This window comes from Benincasa hispida, chromosome 9, assembly GCF_027475165.1.
Source record: "Benincasa hispida cultivar pf3 chromosome 9, pf3_genome.v1.1, whole genome shotgun sequence".
NCBI lineage: Eukaryota > Viridiplantae > Streptophyta > Magnoliopsida > Cucurbitales > Cucurbitaceae > Benincasa > Benincasa hispida.
Genome location: NC_143486.1, coordinates 95,399,715 through 95,420,507, shown reverse-complemented (window position 1 = coordinate 95,420,507; position 20,793 = coordinate 95,399,715). Strand labels below are relative to the sequence as shown.

At 35.5% G+C, this 20,793-nt stretch overlaps 4 protein-coding genes across 8 annotated transcripts; 1 reads left to right on the top strand and 3 right to left on the bottom strand.

Annotated features, from left to right (window-relative positions):
- The first annotated feature begins 2,611 nt into the window (after positions 1-2,611).
- On the top strand, positions 2,612-5,128 carry LOC120085577 (ras-related protein RABA1f). The gene is made up of 2 exons (XM_039041627.2): positions 2,612-3,290; positions 4,331-5,128. Exons 1-2 carry the CDS (start codon positions 3,070-3,072, stop codon positions 4,761-4,763), a joined length of 654 nt encoding a protein of 217 aa, XP_038897555.1. The 5' UTR covers positions 2,612-3,069; the 3' UTR covers positions 4,764-5,128.
- A 380-nt stretch (positions 5,129-5,508) lies between these two features.
- On the bottom strand, positions 5,509-9,616 carry LOC120085575 (RING/U-box superfamily protein). Of its 3 annotated transcripts, none has more exons than XM_090317599.1 (6): positions 9,419-9,616; positions 7,474-8,135; positions 6,503-6,894; positions 6,269-6,379; positions 6,021-6,191; positions 5,509-5,909 (listed from the first exon to the last, which is right to left on the bottom strand). In XM_090317599.1, the coding sequence occupies exons 2-6, from the start codon at positions 8,114-8,116 to the stop codon at positions 5,778-5,780; spliced, it is 1,449 nt and encodes a 482-aa protein (XP_090173725.1). In that variant the 5' UTR covers positions 8,117-8,135; positions 9,419-9,616; the 3' UTR covers positions 5,509-5,777. The 3 variants fall into 3 exon arrangements, with proteins under 3 accessions (XP_090173725.1, XP_090173726.1, XP_038897552.1); XM_090317600.1 differs by having other exon boundaries at positions 7,474-8,767; positions 9,419-9,575; XM_039041624.2 differs by having other exon boundaries at positions 7,474-8,137; positions 9,200-9,478.
- A 1,101-nt stretch (positions 9,617-10,717) lies between these two features.
- Positions 10,718-15,134, bottom strand: LOC120085282 (Polynucleotidyl transferase, ribonuclease H-like superfamily protein). Of its 3 annotated transcripts, none has more exons than XM_039041194.2 (9): positions 14,910-15,134; positions 14,723-14,801; positions 14,236-14,314; positions 13,572-13,653; positions 13,206-13,314; positions 12,689-12,777; positions 12,547-12,611; positions 12,375-12,453; positions 10,718-11,125 (listed from the first exon to the last, which is right to left on the bottom strand). In XM_039041194.2, the coding sequence occupies exons 1-9, from the start codon at positions 14,976-14,978 to the stop codon at positions 10,979-10,981; spliced, it is 798 nt and encodes a 265-aa protein (XP_038897122.1). In that variant the 5' UTR covers positions 14,979-15,134; the 3' UTR covers positions 10,718-10,978. The 3 variants fall into 3 exon arrangements, with proteins under 3 accessions (XP_038897122.1, XP_038897120.1, XP_038897121.1); XM_039041192.2 differs by having other exon boundaries at positions 14,886-15,110; XM_039041193.2 differs by having other exon boundaries at positions 14,889-15,110.
- A 1,945-nt stretch (positions 15,135-17,079) lies between these two features.
- LOC120085058 (Polynucleotidyl transferase, ribonuclease H-like superfamily protein) lies at positions 17,080-20,108 on the bottom strand. The gene is made up of 6 exons (XM_039040900.2): positions 19,687-20,108; positions 19,021-19,223; positions 18,497-18,577; positions 18,106-18,231; positions 17,809-17,932; positions 17,080-17,435 (listed from the first exon to the last, which is right to left on the bottom strand). The coding sequence occupies exons 1-6, from the start codon at positions 19,927-19,929 to the stop codon at positions 17,238-17,240; spliced, it is 975 nt and encodes a 324-aa protein (XP_038896828.1). The 5' UTR covers positions 19,930-20,108; the 3' UTR covers positions 17,080-17,237.
- Positions 20,109-20,793: the final 685 nt, after the last annotated feature.

The window sequence follows — 20,793 nt, the reverse complement described above, 5'->3', positions numbered from 1 at the left end:
CCGGAGTGATGTACGATGACTGGTCACAAGTTTGTTAACTGTACCTCGATACGACCCCACGTGTCTACAAGATTAAAGAATCAAGGTTAAGTTTGATATGGTTAGGAACACAACCGTGATCTCATATGCAGGCGAGGAAACTGACATAAGATATGCGCGAGCATATATACTACAAATGATGGGTGGAAGTCTGTTTTCAGATAAATCAAGTCATTTTGTTCACTTGATGTTCCTGCACTATTAGTTAACCTCCGTGATGCGGGGCGGTATTCGTAGGGTGGAGCATGTTTGGCATGGTTGTATAGACAACTATGCAAAGCAATAAGACCTGTTCGAGAGATAGTTGGGTCTTTCATACTTTTGCAACTATGGGCTTGGGAGCGATTTCCAACAATGGCTCCACAACTACAACATTTAATGACGCTCAGTTAGTTGGACGAGCCTACGATTCTCGTTATGTTGTTTTAATTCAATTTAATTTTTATATCACTCATCTAGTTAATTTAGATTCTAAATTATCAATTTAAAAATTTAGGTGGAGAGACAAATTTTGTGTGACTAAGACAGCCACACATATAGTCAGCCAGTATAGATACATGTTTGATCTACTTCAACTTGATCAGGTACATTACACTGAACCTAATTGCTTATTTTATACACATTTTTATTATATTTGTCTTTAATATTCTCTAATATAATATTTTGTGTTTCAGGTTATTTGGGAGCCGTACAAAATTATTATGCATACTTTGCCTAATTTTTGTATGAATTGTCAAAACATATGGTGGATGATGAGTCCTCTCATATGTTTTCACATTAGTGAGTGGCATCTTCCTGACAGGGTGATGAGACAATTCGGTTTTCAGCAGGATGTCCCATCGCCTTGTAATATTGAACTCGTACTTCATGATATTGACCGAAAAAGTTGCACATTTGGTAGTGCGATGGCACTATCGTGCAAGGTTTATTGCAATGGGGGTTTCTCTTGAACAGTTTGACACAGATATCACTCCAGAATATATTTATTGGTATAATAATATCACAAGGCGCTACGTCACTCGTCCAAAGCAACTGTGGGTCATCTGGTAAATGAATGCATATTATCTAATTATTTTAAATTTAAATTTATTTTAAATATTGTCTAATTGTTTTATAATTCACAGAGATCGAACAACAGCAGACTCCGTGAGGTCGCGAATGATCTGAACTAGGTTCTTGCTATATGTAGTGACAATCAAAGCTATATGGAGGAAATACATTATATGTATGATATACCTATTATTCCTCCACCAACTCCTAGACGTAGAGGACCTATTCGGGAAGAGGATGAGTTTGATGAGGTTGCCCATAATGTGGAAGAGTTGTCCCCTATGATGCAGACGCATAGTCAAACTAATTATGTTAGTCTGATGATGATGATACCGGCATTTGGTTCAGGACATTATGACTCAGAGTCCTTCGTCTTCATACGTGCATGGACATGGTCGGGGTCGTGGAGAGCATAATGAATATTTATATTATGAAGCGCCTGCAGAGGTACTAGAGCAACATCAAGAAGAACCCGAGCAACCTCAAGTTCGAAGTCGACGACGAAAACCAGCTCGAAATCGATGACATCCGCCTTATGGGACACATTGATTTTTGTAATTATTTTTATATAAATGAGATATTTTAATTTACATTTTTTATTTTTATGAGATATTGTTTTTTTTAATTTATTTTTTTTAGAGTTTAAATAAAATAATAAATTATTTTTATAAAATGAATTTTTTTTTTAAAAAAAAAAAAAAAAGGTAAGGTCAAGGTCGAGGGTTCAAAATTCGTTTGAAAACAACCCTATTTTTCTAAAATGTTTCTAAAACTACAATATCCTTTTAATTTTCCCAGTTTTTTTGCATGGCAAGTCCAATTTGTTGAGTCCATTGCATGACTTTGTTAGTCATTGTAGTGTAGTCGCTAGGAAATTTTCATAAATACCTAACTCATCATCAAAATTGTTCTTTGTATTATTCACTATCCACTTAAAATTTGAACTTTTTGGTTTAAGGCTGATTCTCAAATGAAATATGTTGACTGGTTTTTCCATTTTAAAATATTTATTTAGTTTTTTTTTTTATTATTTAAAGAAATATCTATTTAGTTATTAACGACTAACGGTTTCCTTTATGAGTGATTTTAAAGACATATAATATGACTTCAAATATATCAAATGTAAGTATGTGTTGAAAATGTTATAGGTAGATTTAGACCTAACGAAATATGTTGAAAGGCAAAAGAAAAAAGAAGAAAGACTTGAACAGAAAGCAAATTGAAGTTGAACAAGCTTAGAGTTGCCGAACATCTAAGCATTTGGGCTTTGAGAATGCCAAGTTAAAAGCTAAAAGCCCACATTGCCATCTTGGCCACACTCAAGGAGGTAGAATTCTAGGTGACCTAATTTCTCCATTGCCCGCTTGCAACAAGGAAAAAATTCTATCGGTCCAAGTCAACCTTTTTCGGTCAGGTTTGAAGGAAAAAACCAAAAACTCTAGGTCAAACTCGAATAAAACTCAAAATAGCGGTAAATTAGACCTCATTTTCAAACTCTAAACTTGATGCACCAATGTAAGCTTCTTTTTTTTTTTTTTTTAACTTAAACATCGAAGTTGGTGTGTCAAACACAAAAATCTCGTTGAATACGTGGTGTGAATTAGATACATCTCAGTTGAATTTGTGCACTAATATAAATAAAACACAATTCGTAAGGATCGAATGAAAAATAATTCAAAATAGAAGGACTGAAATAGAAATTTTAAAAGAAGTATGAGAGGTAAGATTTAAACCTAAAATGTTTGGATATGTTAAAGGAAAAGAAGGAGATTGCTACAAAAAAGAAGCCCAAGTCCGTTACTAAGCCCAGAAGCAGCGGAATGTTGAAGATGAATCAACCCATTTCGCCGTAACGTTGTGACTGATCGTCTTCAGCAATTTCAAAACCTCTCTGTTTTCTTATGCCTTGGAGCGCCACCTGCTGATCCATTTCTTCAGACCCATCGAATTCCAGAGTCATCGGATCGGACCTGAATAAGTATGGCAGCGTATAGAACGGACGACGATTACGATTACCTCTTTAAAGTGGTTCTCATCGGTGACTCGGGAGTGGGCAAATCCAATCTTCTCTCGAGGTTTACGCGTAATGAGTTCAGTCTTGAATCCAAATCCACAATCGGTGTTGAATTCGCTACTCGGAGTATTCGGGTTGATGACAAGATCGTCAAGGCTCAGATTTGGGACACCGCCGGACAAGAAAGGTTTGTCAACGAGTTCTTTTTACTTCCATGATTCTGACGGATTCTGGCATTGTCTTGGTGTGGATCTTGATCATTTTATTTTCTGTGTGTTTATTGAGATCTAATCCTGTAATTTAAGATTTTGACGTTTAACTGAATTGTTAGGAAAGGTGGGGAGGTGGGATTTATAGGGCTTTTGAGTGTGTTCTGTTGTTGAGGATCTGAGAATTAAGTAGCTTTCAGATATTGATTATCAGGGATTGCTTGCCTGTTGAGATGATGATCGCGTTATTTATCTGTTGCAATTGGAGTTTCTGGGATTACGTTTTTACTTTTTAGATACCTTCAGTCTCAAGAAATTTGATACGAGTTTTGGAGTTGGTGAATTTTGATCGGTAATGGGATGTCACCATCGATTTTCACGTGGGACCTTATTTCCTAGAGTATTCTGAATTCTGTGTTTAAAATAATCATCTGGATCTGATAAGAGAGGAAGGCTTGTTTATGCCCAGACAAAGTTTGAATTGCATTGTTATAGAAATTTATGAAGTAGTGTTGGAATTTCGGCCGAGTTTCTTCATGGATGCCATGCCAGCACTTTCTGTTAAATGAAATTGTTTTTCTTTCCCTTGGAGTGTAGAGTGGTTTTGGCTCTGTGCATTTCCATTTCTAGTCAGCCTGTATTGATTTGTTTGTTTCCTATTACCATTTATTCACGACATGATTTTTGTATCTAATTCCTGGATCATATAGAAATAAGAAAGAGCCTTCTAACATGTTTAATTCCAACATTGAGGTTCGTACCAAAATGTAGTATGCAAGGCTTGTTTTTCTTTTGGTGTGTGTGTATTTTTGGCAATGGTTAAGCCTGGACGAGTAATACTGAAGACTTTAAAGTGTTGTAGAGATTTCATGATTTGCACTTCAAAAGAAAGACCCTTTGTGAAAAAGTCGGTCATTTTCATTTTATTCGGTATTGCTTGTTTCATTTGTCGTGGTTTATCATCAGGGTAAGATATGAAACTATTGTGAACCATCTCTTATATGCTTCTTTTTGCCAGATACCGTGCAATCACAAGTGCATACTATCGAGGAGCTGTTGGTGCATTGCTTGTCTATGATGTCACCCGACATGTGACATTCGAAAATGTTGAGAGATGGTTGAAAGAGCTTAGAGATCACACCGACTCCAATATTGTGATAATGCTAGTTGGCAACAAGGCAGACTTGCGACATCTGCGTGCTGTTTCAACTGAGGATGCCAAGGCCTTTGCAGAGAAGGAGAACACATTCTTCATGGAGACATCTGCCCTTGAGTCTCTGAATGTCGAGAATGCTTTTACCGAAGTGCTAACCCAAATCTATCGTGTAGTCTGCAGAAAAGCGCTCGAGATTGGGGAGGATCCCGCGGCATTGCCTAAAGGACAAACCATTAACGTTGGAAACAAGGATGATGTTTCTGCAGTGAAGAAAGTTGGTTGCTGCTCTTCATGATATCATCATTTGAATGTGAGGTACATCATCAAAAGGAGTAAAAGGATGAGTTCGTTATGCTATGTCTTGAATTTCAACTCCTGGATTTGCTCAACAAACATTTACTTTATGGTCATTTTTTATGGTGCTGGAGCTTCTCGGAGGGTTGGATTCATGTTTGGAGTCTTTTGAAATTGACACCTTTTCTTATTGTCAATTCCGTGTACTTTCTTGTCCGAGCTCACTCTCTTATATTGTTTTAATTTTTGTAATGCCCCATAGTTTTAATTGTATCAGATTGTCCTAGATAGAGAGATCTGTTAAACTGAAGTTGTATGTAGGTAAATGTTCAGTTCAATGGGAGCAGAATTTTTTAGATTCTTCAATTTTGCACGATATGCCAGGAGTATGTTATATTACTCCAAAGAATTCACTTTGCTGACTAAGCTTCCCTTCCCAAAACCAAACTATCCTTGAAGATATTGTATACACAAGATTCTGCCTGAAGCTGTGTTTCTTCTTTTATCAAAGAACTGGTTTTTGGGCAAAATGATTCTTTAAAGGATGAAATTCAATATCTCCTTTTTAGTCTCTCAAATTTTACCAAGCTTCAGATTCAACTTGTATTGTCAAAATTTGTAATGAGAAGTGATTCAACTTTGATGCACTCCACTAACCAACAGAACCCAAAACCAAACCGTACAAACTGATGAAGAACAACACAGGATGCCAAAATCACGACAGTCCCAACAGGATTGAAGCTATGTAAAGAACAGAACAATATACTGAATGCACAGAAAGTCCACATTTCACATGTACAGTTTCACAATACAAACACAAAACTCTGTACAAAAATACATTCACAGTTTAAGAAACCAACAAAATATAGATGAGTTGGAGTCTTATTGTTGTATTTATGTGCAAGACATTTACAAACGTATAACATAGTTTAAACCGATCATCGTTTGATCGCCAATGAACAGCTAAAGCTAAATTGCAACTCAACTGTTCAAAATCAGCCCAATCACTATTCATTTATCTTGTCAATGCCTCAGATTTGCAGACAGGGCAAACGTTTTTTATGAGCAACCATTGTTTTAAGCAATCTGCATGATAATAATGTTCGCAATCAAGGATTCCAATCTTCGTCCCTTCACCAATGACGTCCTATAAATCCATTCAGGCCACATGTTAAATGGTATATTGCTATCGGTTACATATATAAGTTCGAATAACATTTTTTTAACACAAGTTCAAATAACATAATAATGAAGTTACCAGGCATATGGTGCATGAATTTGTTTCCTCATTCCTAGAGGTTGCGCCTACTTCTAAATTTACATCTCTTGCAGATGGCATAGTGATCCTCGTCTTCAGTTGACTTGTAATTGTTTCCTCAGACAACCCAGTTCCAACATAGCCAATCCGCTCCTCTAATGCAAGAAGCTCCTATACATTGGTATTAAACATATTTTTATATTAATAAAAGCAAAGTACTTGAAACCAGAAAATGAGAATTCCTTCACCTCATATGACATGTGCTCGATGTCCAGGCGCATATCTCTGTATGCATCAGCAAAATCTCCTATACCATTGGGGTCTGAAGCTGAAGCCCGAGCCCCACGTATGGGAACTTCCTGCATATATCAAATACATCTCGTCACTTCAAATTCATCAATATGGTATTAACATGTATTAAGAAAGTAATGCAGAAATATAGAATTGTATAACAGTGGCAGAAATATAGAAAGAACAGTTACATCCTCCTCCGGAACTCTCATTTGATATGTTAAACGACGTTGGAATGTTGTCTCTGGATCAACACAACTTTGATGAGGATTATATGTTATGCGGTCACCAAACGTAATATCTCTTGTTTGCCTAAGCTCTAGCTCTGGAAACTGGTGCATGTTGCCATAAGGAGAATTCAAAGGAACCCTTGGTGTAGTAGCTGCTGCTTGGGGATGTAAACTGATATTTTGGCCTCTTTGTCCTTGCAAGTGCGCCTGTGGTAATGGAACTGGATGACTGGAATGCTGGATTATTGTGGAAGGAGGATGCTGAAAATTTGGAGAACTTATCCCAGACATTTCACTGTATCTATGAAGACCTGAGTTAAAACTTTCTGAAAAGCCTCTAATCCCACTGTCCCCTGTAAAGTTGTGTATTGCGATAAACACCGACATAGTTTAAACTATAATTGACAGTAGAGCTCAACATTATACTTTAACAGCATGTTGTAGCATGGAAGTAGTCTGAAGAAGAATATTTCATGTAACTATGCAACCAATTTCCTTCTAAAAATAGCTATAAACAAAAATAGGAGAAAAACACTTGGGGTGTTTGGGCCACCAACTTGAAGTTGGTGCAATGGGTTATTATAGCACACTCCATGTTTAGGGCTTCAAATATAATAGTTGCATTTATAACTATTTATAACTTACAATTAAGTACAGTAGATACTATTTGAAAACCATTTTTGCTACAGTATCTATTATTTTCCACCCACCTTTTCTCTCTCTCTTTAAAACAGTGTTTACTATTTCCTATAACTAAAATAGTCTGCACCCTAAACACAAACTATTGTAACCTACATATTATAATAACCACTAGCTAAAATAATCAACTCAGCGCCCCAAATGTCCTTTAATAATAATTAAAAGTGAAACCCACAAAAAATAAATAGCTGAACAATCAATCCTTTTTAATAGAATGGGGACGAAAAATATACCATGAATAGGGAAACCTGCAGGAGCTTGGTTCCAAGTCCAGGCGCTTCTATCTTCGAGATTAAAGTTTACAGGTTGGTCTAACCAGAGAGCATTGTTAGTTGGCTGAAGGTGCTGAACCATTAAGTCTCCTCTAATCAAATGGCTATGAGCATGAGGTGCATTTAAAGACTCAAAGCTTGCTAAACTATTGGGACCCTGGAAACTCACAGGGAACCCTTCAGAAAATCTTCTCTTGTACGGAAATCCGCCCTCAATAAAATGACTATTCCTGGCATATGTATCAACAGGATTTCCAATCAATCCATTTCTAGGAGATGGGAAATGCTGATTACCATATGGTGAGGTTAGATAAGAACAGGGATTGGCCGCTGTTGTGACCTGTATATCTTGAGCACACTGAATCCTAGAACCATTGTATTGGCTCACTCCATAGAGTACAGCGCCATTAGCATGCTCAGGTAGATGTTGAACGTCAGGATTCATAGAGTTTCTTGAAGTTGTAACCATCGAATGGCTACTCCACTGTGAGAAAGCTCCCTGGCCCAAAAGAGAAAGCTCTGGAAGAAGACTTGGTCGATCTAATTCCAGATCCATTGTTGGAGGTGTATGACTAAGGACACGATTTCTTTCCCTTATGTCCATGAAAGTGCAGTTATACCCACTCTTAAACCGAAAATGTTATAAATATTAGTATTCTGTTGAATGATATTAACAAAAATGAAGTTTATACAAACTGAATTCACTCGATGAACTCGTTATATTAAAATGATGGGTGATTGAATGTAACAAGAGAACCATCCCCTGGATAAAAATACTGAAAAGAAGCAAATTTACCTTTCCATATGAGAGAATAGATAAAAACCTTGCAAGCATAACAGTAGCTTAAACAAGTTTAGAATCTACGCATGCCAAGGAATATGAATTATACATCATGAAAAATTCCACATTAGCACAACGCTTCTCAAGCACTAACAAGGAGGTAAAGATCAGCACAACCATTATGAAGAAAAGTAGTGGGGAAAGGTAACATGAGCAAGCACCCAAAGAAAACTTTAATGCATCTATCCACCGCCAGTACTTTAGGATATCATGTGTTTACACCACTTTGGGAATATTTTCATTACTCCAACCACAAAACCTTTAGCCATTTTCTAAATCCATGCGAGATAATCAGCAGCAGGATTTTGACTTTTCAACATCATTCCTCTGATTTCTCCACAACACAGCCAACAATCCCCATTTCTTTTCGTCTCAAGTGTACCAATAAAATTATCCTTACCTTATCTTCAATGCCTAGGATCAATATGCAGGAAATATTGGGTAGTGAAAATTTTTATTTGAAGGACAAAAATAAAATACAAATCAAAACCTGGGAGATTTGTGAAGGAATAACTGACACAATCAATGTAAAAATGTTCCTAAAAATTTCACCAAATCCTAAATTTATGAGTAGGCAGGTGCTTCAATAAAATGAAGTTTATTAAACAGCTTCTGCTCAAAGTCCACGCCAGAATCACAAACAACGTAATATAAACAACATTTTGGTTCAGAAATGTACAATGCATACTGAAAATGCAAAGGCAATAATATTCCATCCAAACCCATCAACGGTTTCATAAATCCCACGAATATGGATTTCAATGAAGCAATCTAGCTACTTACCCCCATCAATTAAAACCCATCAAAAAATCAAAGGAAAGAAAACAAAAAGAAGAGGGAAAATACCCAATGCTCACAATCATACGCTACTAAGTTTAGAATATTCATCAAGTGGGAAGGAATCACCACCAAACTCCAACAGTTCCCGAGAAATCAAACAAAGGGTATGCGAGAAATTGACCTCAAAGATAACGAAAATCAGTAATTGAGCGCAGAAAAAGGGGAAAAAGCAAAGATAGAATCGGTAAAACAGAGAAAAGGAGAGGAATGGGAGAAGGAACTCACAGTAAATGGGGTGTGATCGGCGAGAGAAGAGAGTGTATTGTTGAGAAGTGAAAGGTAAGTGATTGTGAATTTGGTCAATCAATAGCATCAAAACGTCTCTCTCCATTTCCCATTTCACATTTCTCTGCCAGAATTAAATTTCTGATTGGACTCAGACAACTGCTTTTCTTCTTTCCAAAAAAAGAATTGTAATTTATCAGTTCATTTAACCACAAGCCCTTTTTTAATAAATAAATATATATTTTTTTTTAAAAAAAAAAGGAGCAAATGGGTTATGATATGGATGGTAAAATATTGAAACTTGTATATTGGATTTTTTTTTTCCCAAGTACAACAAATATGGGACGGAAATTTAAACATTCCACCTCAATTAAAAAAAATACATATTAATTACTGTTCAACTATATTTTAGTTATAAATTGAGGTATTACCACAATGTATTAGTTATACTTATGATAAGAATTTAGTTAAGTTGTAAGTCAAATTTTCAAACAATTACGAATATCTAACCTTTATTAATAATTTCAGGTGGATTTATGAAGACCAATTTAATCAAATGTATGGTACAAGAAAGTGGAGTGAGTACACTAAAGTTGAGGGGATAGATGCTCAATAATCTAAGAGAATAAGGTAGGATAAATATACTAGGTTTATTTTCTTAAAAGTTAAAATAAATTCTCTTTCATTAAAAGTAAGGTAGATTGAACGATCACACCAAACAAGATAAGTGATGTGGCTAGAGTCGGCTAGAGTCAGACGAGGTCTTTTAGTCCCTGAACATTACAGTAGTCTACTTATGTCTTATATACCAAAACAGATCCACCCGATTTAGATGAGGAACTAGTCTTTAGAATTTTCTTAGACATATCAAGAACAATTAATCGAAGGAACATTAGTACCAAATCATCTTAATACATCTTGTGAAATCACTATCAAGATATCTAAAAACTTTTCCTCTTAATTCTAAACTTGAGTTCTTAGTTTCACCTAAAAATCAAGTGGTGTTTAGTAAACATCACACCCATATTTAGTATTCTCTCATCTTTCTCTTATGTCATTTGGCATTCCTAATGGTAGAGATTTAAGACCTAATAGAGTAAGTTCAAACTTTTTCACCCACATTCAATGACAACAAATTTCTCTACCTTTCCCACCAAAATATAGTAGTTCTTGAGATTGAGATCAAAAATTGGATCCCATCTCAGTAACTATTGTACTAAAAAAAAATAAAAAATAAAAAAAATAAAAATAAAAATAACCATTGTTTTACTTTCACATTATTATATAGCTAACTATAACTTAAAATCACAACATAAGCAATATTATTCACTTTAGGATATTAGGTTGATGCATCCATACAATATTGATAACCTGTAATTCTTGTCGAGCCTGAGGATCAAAAAATTGGCCAAGAACACAGACCAATAGTCTCACTCATAATAAAGAATGGAACTCATGGTTTCAAATGCCTGTAATTTACCCACTTCTAAGTTCTATACTAACAAGTTACACATTTTTGTAAGATCTAAGTCGGATTAAGATATTAGGAGTTTGATTTGATCATTCAAAACCACCTCCATCCTTGGATTTCTTCCTTCGCTTGCGTTTCTTCTGCTTCAATTTAAGCTTTATTTCACCTTTGACACTCTTTTCCCACTCTTTTCTTTTCTTCTGATAGAGCAGCATTGCAGAACGAGCATCTTCTACCTACAAAAGAAAGTTCACCCAAATTTCACAAATCTTTCAAAACAAAATGTCCCATGACAACATATTAATAATGTCAAGAAACCAATCTGGTTAAAATTTGTCACAAGCTGTTGGCATCGATATTAATAGAGGAAGCCGGAACGATATATGGATTCCTAGAATTTGCAAAATGAGGTCAGACAGGGTAGTTAATTTGCACCTAGATGGGACTTCTTGCTTTTGGTGGTCATGAATCTTAGGATGAAAACAAGTAACATGGTGAAGTAGGACTCTTGTAAGTTGTAACATGGTGGTTAAGTGGGGCCCTTGTAAGTTGTAACTACCATAAAATATTGGAGGCAGCATAATTTTTTGTTTGTTAAATTACTACTATAGTCCTTAAACTTTCACGTTTATGTCTATTTGGTCCATGATCTTTCAAAATCAAAAGTATCGAATAAGTCCCAAAACATTCAAGGTCAAATAGATCCATGAACTTTTAAGAAAATACCTAATCAACCCTAACTTTGAATTTTATGTTGAATAAGTTCCTAGATTTTAAGAAGTGTAATAAATTCTTAAACTTCCAAATTTGTGTCCAATAGATCCCTGAAATTTTTAATCTCGCACCTAATACGTCCTTGATTTGGTTGATATATTTTTTAAAATTCACAAATCTACTGAACATAAAATTGAAATCCTAGTATTTTCTTAGACAATTTAAATTTTATATCTAGTAGATCAATTATGGGTTCATTTTTTTTTTTAAATTGAATATATCAAGGACCTTACTAGACATCATTTAAACTTTAAGGATTTCTTAAACTCAAAATTAAAATTCGAGAACTTAATAGACCATTTTGAAAATTTAAGAACCAAATTGACAAAGTCAAAAGTTCATAGACTAAACTTGTAAATTCGCAATTTAACCCCTTTTTATTTTATTTTGGGTAAACATTTCCAACTTTTTTGGAATTTAAAGTTGTTCCTTGTAATCAATACCCAATTTCAATTTCTTCAATGATAGTGTTCGAGTCAGCATGTGTTCCACCTCAACTAGTGATTAGTTTCACGGGATTACTATCGAACTCTATAACATTTGGTTGTCAAGAAAACTCTTAGATATAAAATTCAACCCACTCTATCAAGCCCCTTTATTATTTTCATGGCCCTTATTGACCATTAGGTCAACGCAAGTGGTATTCAATTTCTCTGGCAGTTTAACAAAAGACACTAAAAATATAAAGGATGAAAAGATCAGATAACTAACAGGACAGTGCTCCCCATTTTGGATCTCAACGCCAAGAAACTCAGCTGCAAGATGGCGCAGAGCTCTTCTACATCCTTCCCTGTTTCATCAAACATTTGAGAACACGGATGAATTTCACAGTAGAATTGAAAAGGTGGAAGTTATAAAGTACAATGGGGAGCCAAATCATTACTTCTGAAAGAATTGGTACTCGGAGGTGTCTCTCACATCCTGCTTGGGATGACTCAATAGCAATGCCTGTCAAATGAATGGAGAACTTTACTATAACTTGTCAGGTTTATATTTTGAACCATAAACTACATTAACCTAGATACCTTAAGATCATTACGCAAGGCATGGCCAACAAGAATCTTTCCTTTAATCAACTCAGCCACTCTCTTCTGGACAGTTGAAAAATCCTTCGCTGAAATTAAAAAATATATATCAATTTAGTCAATGACATTTCTGAAACCTAAAGTAAAGTAGACTATAAATCCCAGTTGGAAATCGAAGGATGAAAGACTGATTGGGCACAAGGAACTAAAAATCCAAATCCCAGACTATCTTGTTGAAAGAAAGGGGCAAAGTACAATACCCTATATTTGCTTTTCATTAATCTACTTATTCAAATTTTCACTTCTCTCTTAGTACATAGATAATTGTATAATTGTACATAGCTGGAAATTAGATTCTTCAACATCATTAAAACTCTTCAATGAAACAGATAACTCCAATCTCTTCCTTAAAATACATTTTGTTAGGTAAACATGTTAGGCAGCTGAGTATTATGGTTTTAATACATGTAAACAAAAAAATATACATATTAAAAGAAAAAAGGAAAACTAAAGTCACCTTTCTTCAAGTCGGAGGGTCTTATGCCACTAATTTGAGTACGAAAGTCAACCACGCGCTCTATAGGGCGTACAAACTCATCATATATAACATTCCCCCATTTGTTTACCTGCCATTAATTGGCACTACTGTTAGCAACTAATAATATAGACAGGTTAAACGTTACTCTTTGGTGCTCTGAGAAACTACTACTAATGACAATGAAAGTTGAACTATCAACCCCTCCAAAATAATAATAATAATAATAACCCATTCTCTTTCCTGATTGAAAGAGGTGTAAAGAGGTTCTCTCTCCACGTGTATGCTAAAAAACCAAATACATGGATACGAATCATAGGTGATCAAACTAAAAAAAGGAATGAATACCAGTGTAACTCGTCCAAGGGCACTTTTGTTACCTTGACCCACGCCAACCATTTCACAATCCATAGCAACTACATCTGTAAGACTGGCAAAAGTATGAAGATGGTTAGTAGTCGTTTCAGCTAAACTTCCAAAGGAACCAAACTATTTACTCTACATGTTTCGTCGGATTTTAATCCCAACGAGTTGAAATAAGAGTTTTTTCGAAAAACAAGAATATTGTGATTTGGAGTATACAAGTCAATTCTTTTTTGGTAAAGATAACAAGGGCAGGGAATCAAGTAATTTCAAGCTTAGAATTTCTTTTTTTTTCAAGCATTGAAGAACTTGAATCTTTGAATTATGAGAAGAAGCTGTACCATAATGTATTAGCAGATTTGGTATTTCCCAAACTACAGGATTAGAAGCCAAGCCACACATAGAACTTGATATATATGTTTAGTTCCAAGTTCATTCATAATTTTATAGCATAATTTAGTCACATGAACTTGCTATGCTGCTTATGATAGTCAAGAATTGAATCATCATTAAAATTATCTGTCATTTATCAATGCCACTCCAGTAGTTGGTGATTATACAACTAGAAATATTTTCAATATGCATCCAAAGTAAGTAGAAAACAACTTCTATGTTCTTCAACTAATGTAAAATAATTCTAAAAGATTACCTAAAGTCATCGTTCACCGGAATGAGAATATTCTTCTGGGAATGATTTGACTCCACATCAGATCTTTCCTTGCGTTTCCCTGTAAACGCAGGTCGCACAAGTTAACTAAATCACTACATTATGACAACAAAATCTACGTGAATTCATTAGAATGAAACCAAAACAAAACTTGTTTGGTCATTCTAAACATTTCATGAACTAAGAACTTCCCGATACAATAATTTGAAAACCCCAGTTCCTAAAATCAAAAGCACACACCATCTCAAATGACGATTGCAGCAAAACCCTCTTTTCACTTTCTGCGTTTGAATTAGTAAGGCTCATACAATAACATGGAAGTAAAGATAACAGGTAGCACAACAGAGTTCATCAAACAAGGGCATGAAATATTCATAATTCTCTGTAAATGAGAAACTACGAAATCAATCGTGATCCTCCAAAAGCAGGAAAGCAACTTTGAACGGAGGGGTATTAGAAGAACTCTTACCTAAAAGGGTCTTTGATGAAGCTTCGGATTTCGGAACAGTAGACGACCGTGAATGGTTTGAACCAAGGGGTTTGAGCTTCTGCAGGATCAAAATAGATAGAAATCAGTGACGGAAAGAGAGGGGAAAACGAGGAATGGAGGGAGGAAGAAGAAGAAGAACAACAACAACAACAACAACAAGTAGTACTTGTTGGAGTAGCGCCCAATTGGGGTTCAACAATTTGGGTTTAGAGGTCTTTTTGAGCTGAGATTCCATAATGTTGAAGTTCCCGCTTTGACGGCCAACGCCCAAAATTCACATACTACTAATATCCGCCACTTCGGTCGTCTTCTAGCCCGGTGGCCCTAAACCGGAAAACAGGGACGGAGGGTTCTAATTTGTGGTATGTTAAATTACAAATTTAGTTTAGTTGTCTCTAAATTTTTTTAAGTATTTATAAGTGCTAAACTTTTGATTCTATGGCTAAATTTTTAAATTTTATAAAAGATTTATAAGCTTTTATGTTCATTAATCATAAATCTATAACATGTATTTTTTTTAATTCATATAAATAGAGATTTAAAAATTTTTTATTAGACATAAAATTAATTTTTATACTTAATAGATTAATTGTCAATTATTTTCTTTTAAAAGATCGAATATACCTGAATTCATTATATACAAAATTAAAAGTCTAAAAACATGTTAGACACTCCTAAAAGTTTAAAGACCAAATAAATATGAATTAGTTCAAGGTCTAAACTTGTAATTGAACTAAATGGTTTATACTATTTTTTATGGTTTTAAATGTCACCTCTAAACTTATCCAGGTACATCGATGCTCATTCTAAACTTTTTAAAAACTAAAAATCAATTGGTAATAAAAGAAAAAAAAATCATAGATAGATAAAAGCCCTGTGGTTTGATAAAAGCCTCATAAATAATCTCTATATAACTTTCTCCAAATAATAAAGATCAAATTTATAATTTAACCAAGATTAATGCAACATAGGGGTTAACACGTCAATAATTTTTCCAACATTTTCTAATAGATTTAAGACGATCTTTTAGGCCCATTTGGTAACTATTTCATTTTTTATTTTTGATTTTTAAAAATTAAGTTTTTTCTCCTTTTTTACCATGGTTTGCATCTTTCTAGCCAAAATTTAAAAACAAAAACAAATTTTAAAAAACTTTTCTTTTCTATTTTTTAGTTTTCAAATTGTGGCTTGATTTTTAAAAATATGGATATCAAGTAGATTACAAAACAAGAAACCTAAAAGTTGGAGTGTTTGTAGGTATTGAAATTTTGGAAAGTAGTTATTGCACACTATATGATTGTCTCACACAATGTCCTAGCAAATTCAGAAACATAGTAAACAGAGAGTAAATCAAAGATAAATACACTGAGATTGGTGACTAAGTTCAGTGATAAACCACCTACGTTTGGGGGCAATGTGCCCAGGAAAGATATTTCACTAATATATAAAAGTTAAAAATTTACAACGTTGTACTTATCTGTAAATGACTCACATACAACCCGACTTAGCTGATCACCTCTGCTCCCCTAGATGTGAGACTCCATCTCTCTTAAACTTAGGCTCCCCCTAAGTGTGTGAGATTCTCTGTCACTTGATAATATCTTTCCTTATACTTGTGAACTATCCTTCATATAAGAACCATCTCTCTTAAACCTAGGCTCCCCCTAAGTGTGTGAGATTCCCTCTCACTTGATGATATCTTTCCTTATACTTGTGAACTCCTTTCACATAAGAACTTAGGCTTTCCTAAATCTTGATTCATACCTTAGGCTCCTCCTAAGGCGTGTGAAATCCTTCTCGATCAATAATGTCTTAAGCTCCCCTTAAGACCGAACAAGAAACGCTCACTGTAAGAACAAGTAAAGAACACGCCGCCACAAACAAACCACAAAACCTTCTTGAATTCGATGCAATATAGTAGATTTTCTGTCAAACACACTCAACGATCTTACAAAATAATATGTATAGCAACCCTAGCATGAGGACATATTGAGCTTAAATAGCACAGCAGAATAATGGAAAAAATCTCCACATAAAATCGTCAGATCACCAAAAAGGAAAACAACCCATATAAATCATTCTGCAGAATAAATTAAGTAAGAGAAAAAATATTCTATAGATTTGACAACTTGAAGAACAATCTCTAAGACAGATACCACCAGATACAACTCCTGAAAGCTCAAGAAGTTAATGCCAGGAACTTAAACAAATATTCAATATCATAATTCTAACAAGTTTCATTTTAAAAATCTAAAAACCAAAAACTGAATGGTTACTAAGTGGGGCCTTAAGAATCAAATATACCAGGTATAAAAGGAGACAATTAGAGAAGCACATTGGTAAAATTTCAACACTTGAAACATATCAGAACTGATTAACAAATACATCTACAACTCATGAGATCTCTTGTAGCTACTTTAGCTACTTCAAGATTTAGCCATTCCATGTATCATCCTAACAAATATTGATGATAACTTGCTGAAGATAGCCACCACTAAATACGGTTCTCAAAAAGAAACTTAACATGTTGAGGAGATTTGGGATTCCTTCGTGCAGTGGTCTGTAAATGTGCACCATCAGCAACCATTCTCTGCATCACTCTCACAATGTTCTTTGTATCATCTATACCAAGGTGATGGCTTCCCACCAAGGGTATTTCAAGTTGTCTCATCATTGTTGCCATTCCCGTCGCCTACCAATTACCATCCAAAGTAAAGAACTTCATCAATAATTGGTTGTATAAGATCCATTCTCAGAGAAACTAAACAAATTATGGCGTATATGAACAACAGAAGCTAAAGCAATCAATAACATCTACTCTAACAGAGAACGTCATTTCCATTCAAGTCTTTCCCATGTAGAATAATGAATATTGAACTCTGTTTTGAAAATTGTAAACCAATATGTTGTGTTTTGTAATGCTTATGGTATGATCTATCCAAGCGAAGAGAAGTAAAACCGTCAGCTCTGAATCCTAAAAGTAACATAATTTGTTTCTCCATTGCCGACAGAACAATAAAGCCACTCAAGATGCTACAAACTCTTATTTTGACAGGATATGGTACCTTCTTATTGTAAAAGTTGAGATAGACATCTTTAATATTGATCCACTCCATAAAATAGTCAGGAAGTTTCATCTTCGATACGCTACATTGATGTGGGGCCTGAGTTTTTATATCCCAGTTGCCACTGGTACAAGCAAAAGAGAACATGAATCATTAGATAATCAATCTTTAACATTATAACAAGGTGAAAAAATCTAGTGGTTGTTGGGCAAACTCCCGATACACATAGCACATTAACAATATGAATAAATGAACAATTTAGCGAGTGTAAAAGTAGATCGAGAAAAGGAGGTTTACCATGTCACAAATGCTGCTCGGTCAAGAACACCGCCCAGTTCCTTCCTCCATAGCTGATGCTGAACCAGCCAATCTTCGAACTCTTGAATAACATCCTTGAACAGTATGGCTGTGTCATGCCAGACACTGTAATTTATAATATGGAACTATCAGCTAGTAAAAAAAAAAGTTCCATTAGAATCTTAATGGGAGTTGTCAGCATACTGCAGAAAAAAAAATTAGTCCTACCAAAGTAGCATCGGACATGTACATCATACGATCAGGTTTTGAAATACATCCTAAAGTCAAGGCCTTGATCAACGTTTGATCGATACTTCAGAAATAAATGAATGCAGATGCACAATAATGTCGAACATTATCAAGCCTTCACCATACAAGATTAGAAGCATACCGGTCAACTCCAAACTTGCCATATTTTCCTTCAATGTACTCATTTATCCTTTGTTCACTCATTCTTGATGGCCTAACAAACCTGAGGAAGGATTTAAGGCAGTGGTTAACAAACGTGGCAACCAAGAAAGAAAAAACATAAATCTCTAGTTCTAAATTACACGAATAACATTTGTTGACATTCTTGGAAGTTAAACCATTTGACATGATCGGGTTACTAGCAATAAAAAGCCAGTCAATGTCATCTCTCAACCACACAGAAGCCAAATTTTCTAAAATAGTTCCAAAATAAGTGAACATTTTACCCCATACTTATATAGTATGCGCATCAGGAAATGTGGTGTAAAGGGCTAGAGATGCATAAAATATAAATTTTATGCATAAATTTTTTCCAGGTCCATTTTAGAAGAAAACAGGTCACAGGGAAATATAGAGATGCATAAAATATAAAATCTGCCAAGTGGAAAGAGATTGATAACATAACCAATAGCAAGAATGAGCACGTTAAAAAGAAGCAGGTAGAACCTGTGGAAAAAACCTGTCACACCCATTGTCTTGGCATTGACCAATATGACTGGAAACTCAATTATTTCAACTTTACCCTCCAGATCAAGCACCAGAAAAAAATCAACGTCCTGAATTCGCATATGGTTTGACCTAGCAACATCTACCTGAAGCTCCATGGAGATATCATGATTGAACTTCTTTATGTGGAGTGGATCATCCATCTAGACAAGACAATAAATATCTAAATTCGGCTGCGAAACTTCAGCTGGGAAATCAAGTCAAAACCATCAGAACACACAACATAACACGAGTCTGATCAACAGTGAAAGATGGTTGTACATTCGTATCCTTTTCTAGAATTCTAACATTTCCTATTTTGTTCAAATGTGTTACAAATTTTCCACTCTTAGAATTAAAATGACATTTCGATAATCCTACCCTTCAATTCTCAAATTATGGAGTTCCTAATCAAAATTCAACTAGTAGACAGCTTAACACACAGGAAAAGCGAGCAAAAGCTCTGTGAGGAATATCGTCGAACACGTGGTGTACAGCACCAAACTAGCAACTTAGCACCCACCGTCAAGAAGGATCTTCAATCATTTCAGAAAATGGAAGCAAAGAAAACAAAAAAGCGTTCGAAAAACGCGAACACAGCAACTCAGATCCGGAATTGAAAAATACCATTGTGCACTTGCCCTGTGTGAAATACAAACACGTGGGCCTCCAACGATTATCCGCCACATCGGGGAATTCAGAGGGAGGTGAAGAAGATGGTTCGTGGGATATGGGGAGAGCTGAATGGCATCGGAGATCGAAAGGTGTGCGAGAAGAACAAATTGAGGAAGAGAGAGACAACGGAACCAGAGAATGGCATGGGATTGAGTAGATTGGTGAAAGCTTAAGCAGGGGAGCTCTCAGAAACATTGGATTGAAATGAACGGAAGTGAGCGGTTGTTGTACAGTGTACACTCCGACGGTCGACCGGAGCCGGGGAAGACGACGGACGTTGGAGTGGTCGAATTCTGAGCAGCAACAATATATTTTTCAGAAGATTATTAAAAATCATTTTAGTTTACATTTTTATTTTCATTTATCGATTGCTTAAATTTAAACTAAAAAAAAAAAAAAATGAATTAAATTACAAGTTTAATCTAGGCGTTGCCGTTGGGAGAGGGGAGTTGGGTGTGAAATGTGGCCTTTTGGAACCACTCCTATTAAGAAGTTGTTTTGGCCTCTCTTAATTAAATCGGGATCATTATGGATGGTGTGATTGGAGGAGTATGTTTTGTGTGGGCGGTCTTTGTGGATTGTTCGGAGTGAGGTGGAGAGATCTTGGTGCTTGAGGGCTATCTTGCGAGAGATAGATTCAAGCATCTAGTTCATTTGATGATCGACGATGGACGGTCTTATTTTGTTCGGTGGGATGTTTGGCTGTCGGGGGGCGCGATTTTGGATTCATGTAGGTCTACGGTGGTTTATTATGCAGAGAGTAGTTTGAAGGCGTGGTTGTCAGAGTTCATGGATGGTGAGGGAGGTTAAAGGTGGTCGACAGTGTCTTGCGAGCTGCTTGAGATCTGGGGTCTTATTCAGGCCCCGGGACTTAGGGTGAGGGAGGAGGATTATTGGGTTTGAGTGTCGGATGCTAGTGATCGGTTTTCTATCGCTAGTGCGTGGGAGAGTTTGCGTCCTCGACATCCTAGGGTGTCTTAGGCTGGTATTTTATGGGCGGAGTGGTATTCCGCGTCACTTCTTCTGTGTGTGGTTAGCTATGAGGGACAGGTTGGGTAC

What these genes read in the sequence shown, in the direction of transcription:
- LOC120085577 (XM_039041627.2), top strand. Translation starts at nt 3,070, where the DNA reads ATGGCAGCGTATAGAACGGACGACGATTACGATTACCTCTTTAAAGTG. An exon ending in GACACCGCCGGACAAGAAAG is followed by an intron (nt 3,291 to 4,330) that starts GTTTGTCAACGA and finishes TCTTTTTGCCAG; the next exon opens with ATACCGTGCAATCACAAGTG.
- LOC120085575 (XM_039041624.2), bottom strand. Translation starts at nt 9,241, where the DNA reads ATGAATATTCTAAACTTAGTAGCGTATGATTGTGAGCATTGG. An exon ending in CGTATGATTGTGAGCATTGG is followed by an intron (nt 8,138 to 9,199) that starts GTATTTTCCCTC and finishes TTTCGGTTTAAG; the next exon opens with AGTGGGTATAACTGCACTTT. An exon ending in TGAGAGTTCCGGAGGAGGAT is followed by an intron (nt 6,380 to 6,502) that starts GTAACTGTTCTT and finishes TGATATATGCAG; the next exon opens with GAAGTTCCCATACGTGGGGC.
- LOC120085282 (XM_039041192.2), bottom strand. Translation starts at nt 14,978, where the DNA reads ATGGAATCTCAGCTCAAAAAGACCTCTAAACCCAAATTGTTGAACCCC. An exon ending in TTCATCAAAGACCCTTTTAG is followed by an intron (nt 14,315 to 14,722) that starts GTAAGAGTTCTT and finishes CTGCGTTTACAG; the next exon opens with GGAAACGCAAGGAAAGATCT. An exon ending in CCGGTGAACGATGACTTTAG is followed by an intron (nt 13,654 to 14,235) that starts GTAATCTTTTAG and finishes TACTTTTGCCAG; the next exon opens with TCTTACAGATGTAGTTGCTA.
- LOC120085058 (XM_039040900.2), bottom strand. Translation starts at nt 19,929, where the DNA reads ATGTTTCTGAGAGCTCCCCTGCTTAAGCTTTCACCAATCTACTCAATC. An exon ending in GGCAAGTTTGGAGTTGACCG is followed by an intron (nt 18,232 to 18,496) that starts GTATGCTTCTAA and finishes TATAAATTACAG; the next exon opens with TGTCTGGCATGACACAGCCA. An exon ending in CGAGCAGCATTTGTGACATG is followed by an intron (nt 17,933 to 18,105) that starts GTAAACCTCCTT and finishes TGCTTGTACCAG; the next exon opens with TGGCAACTGGGATATAAAAA.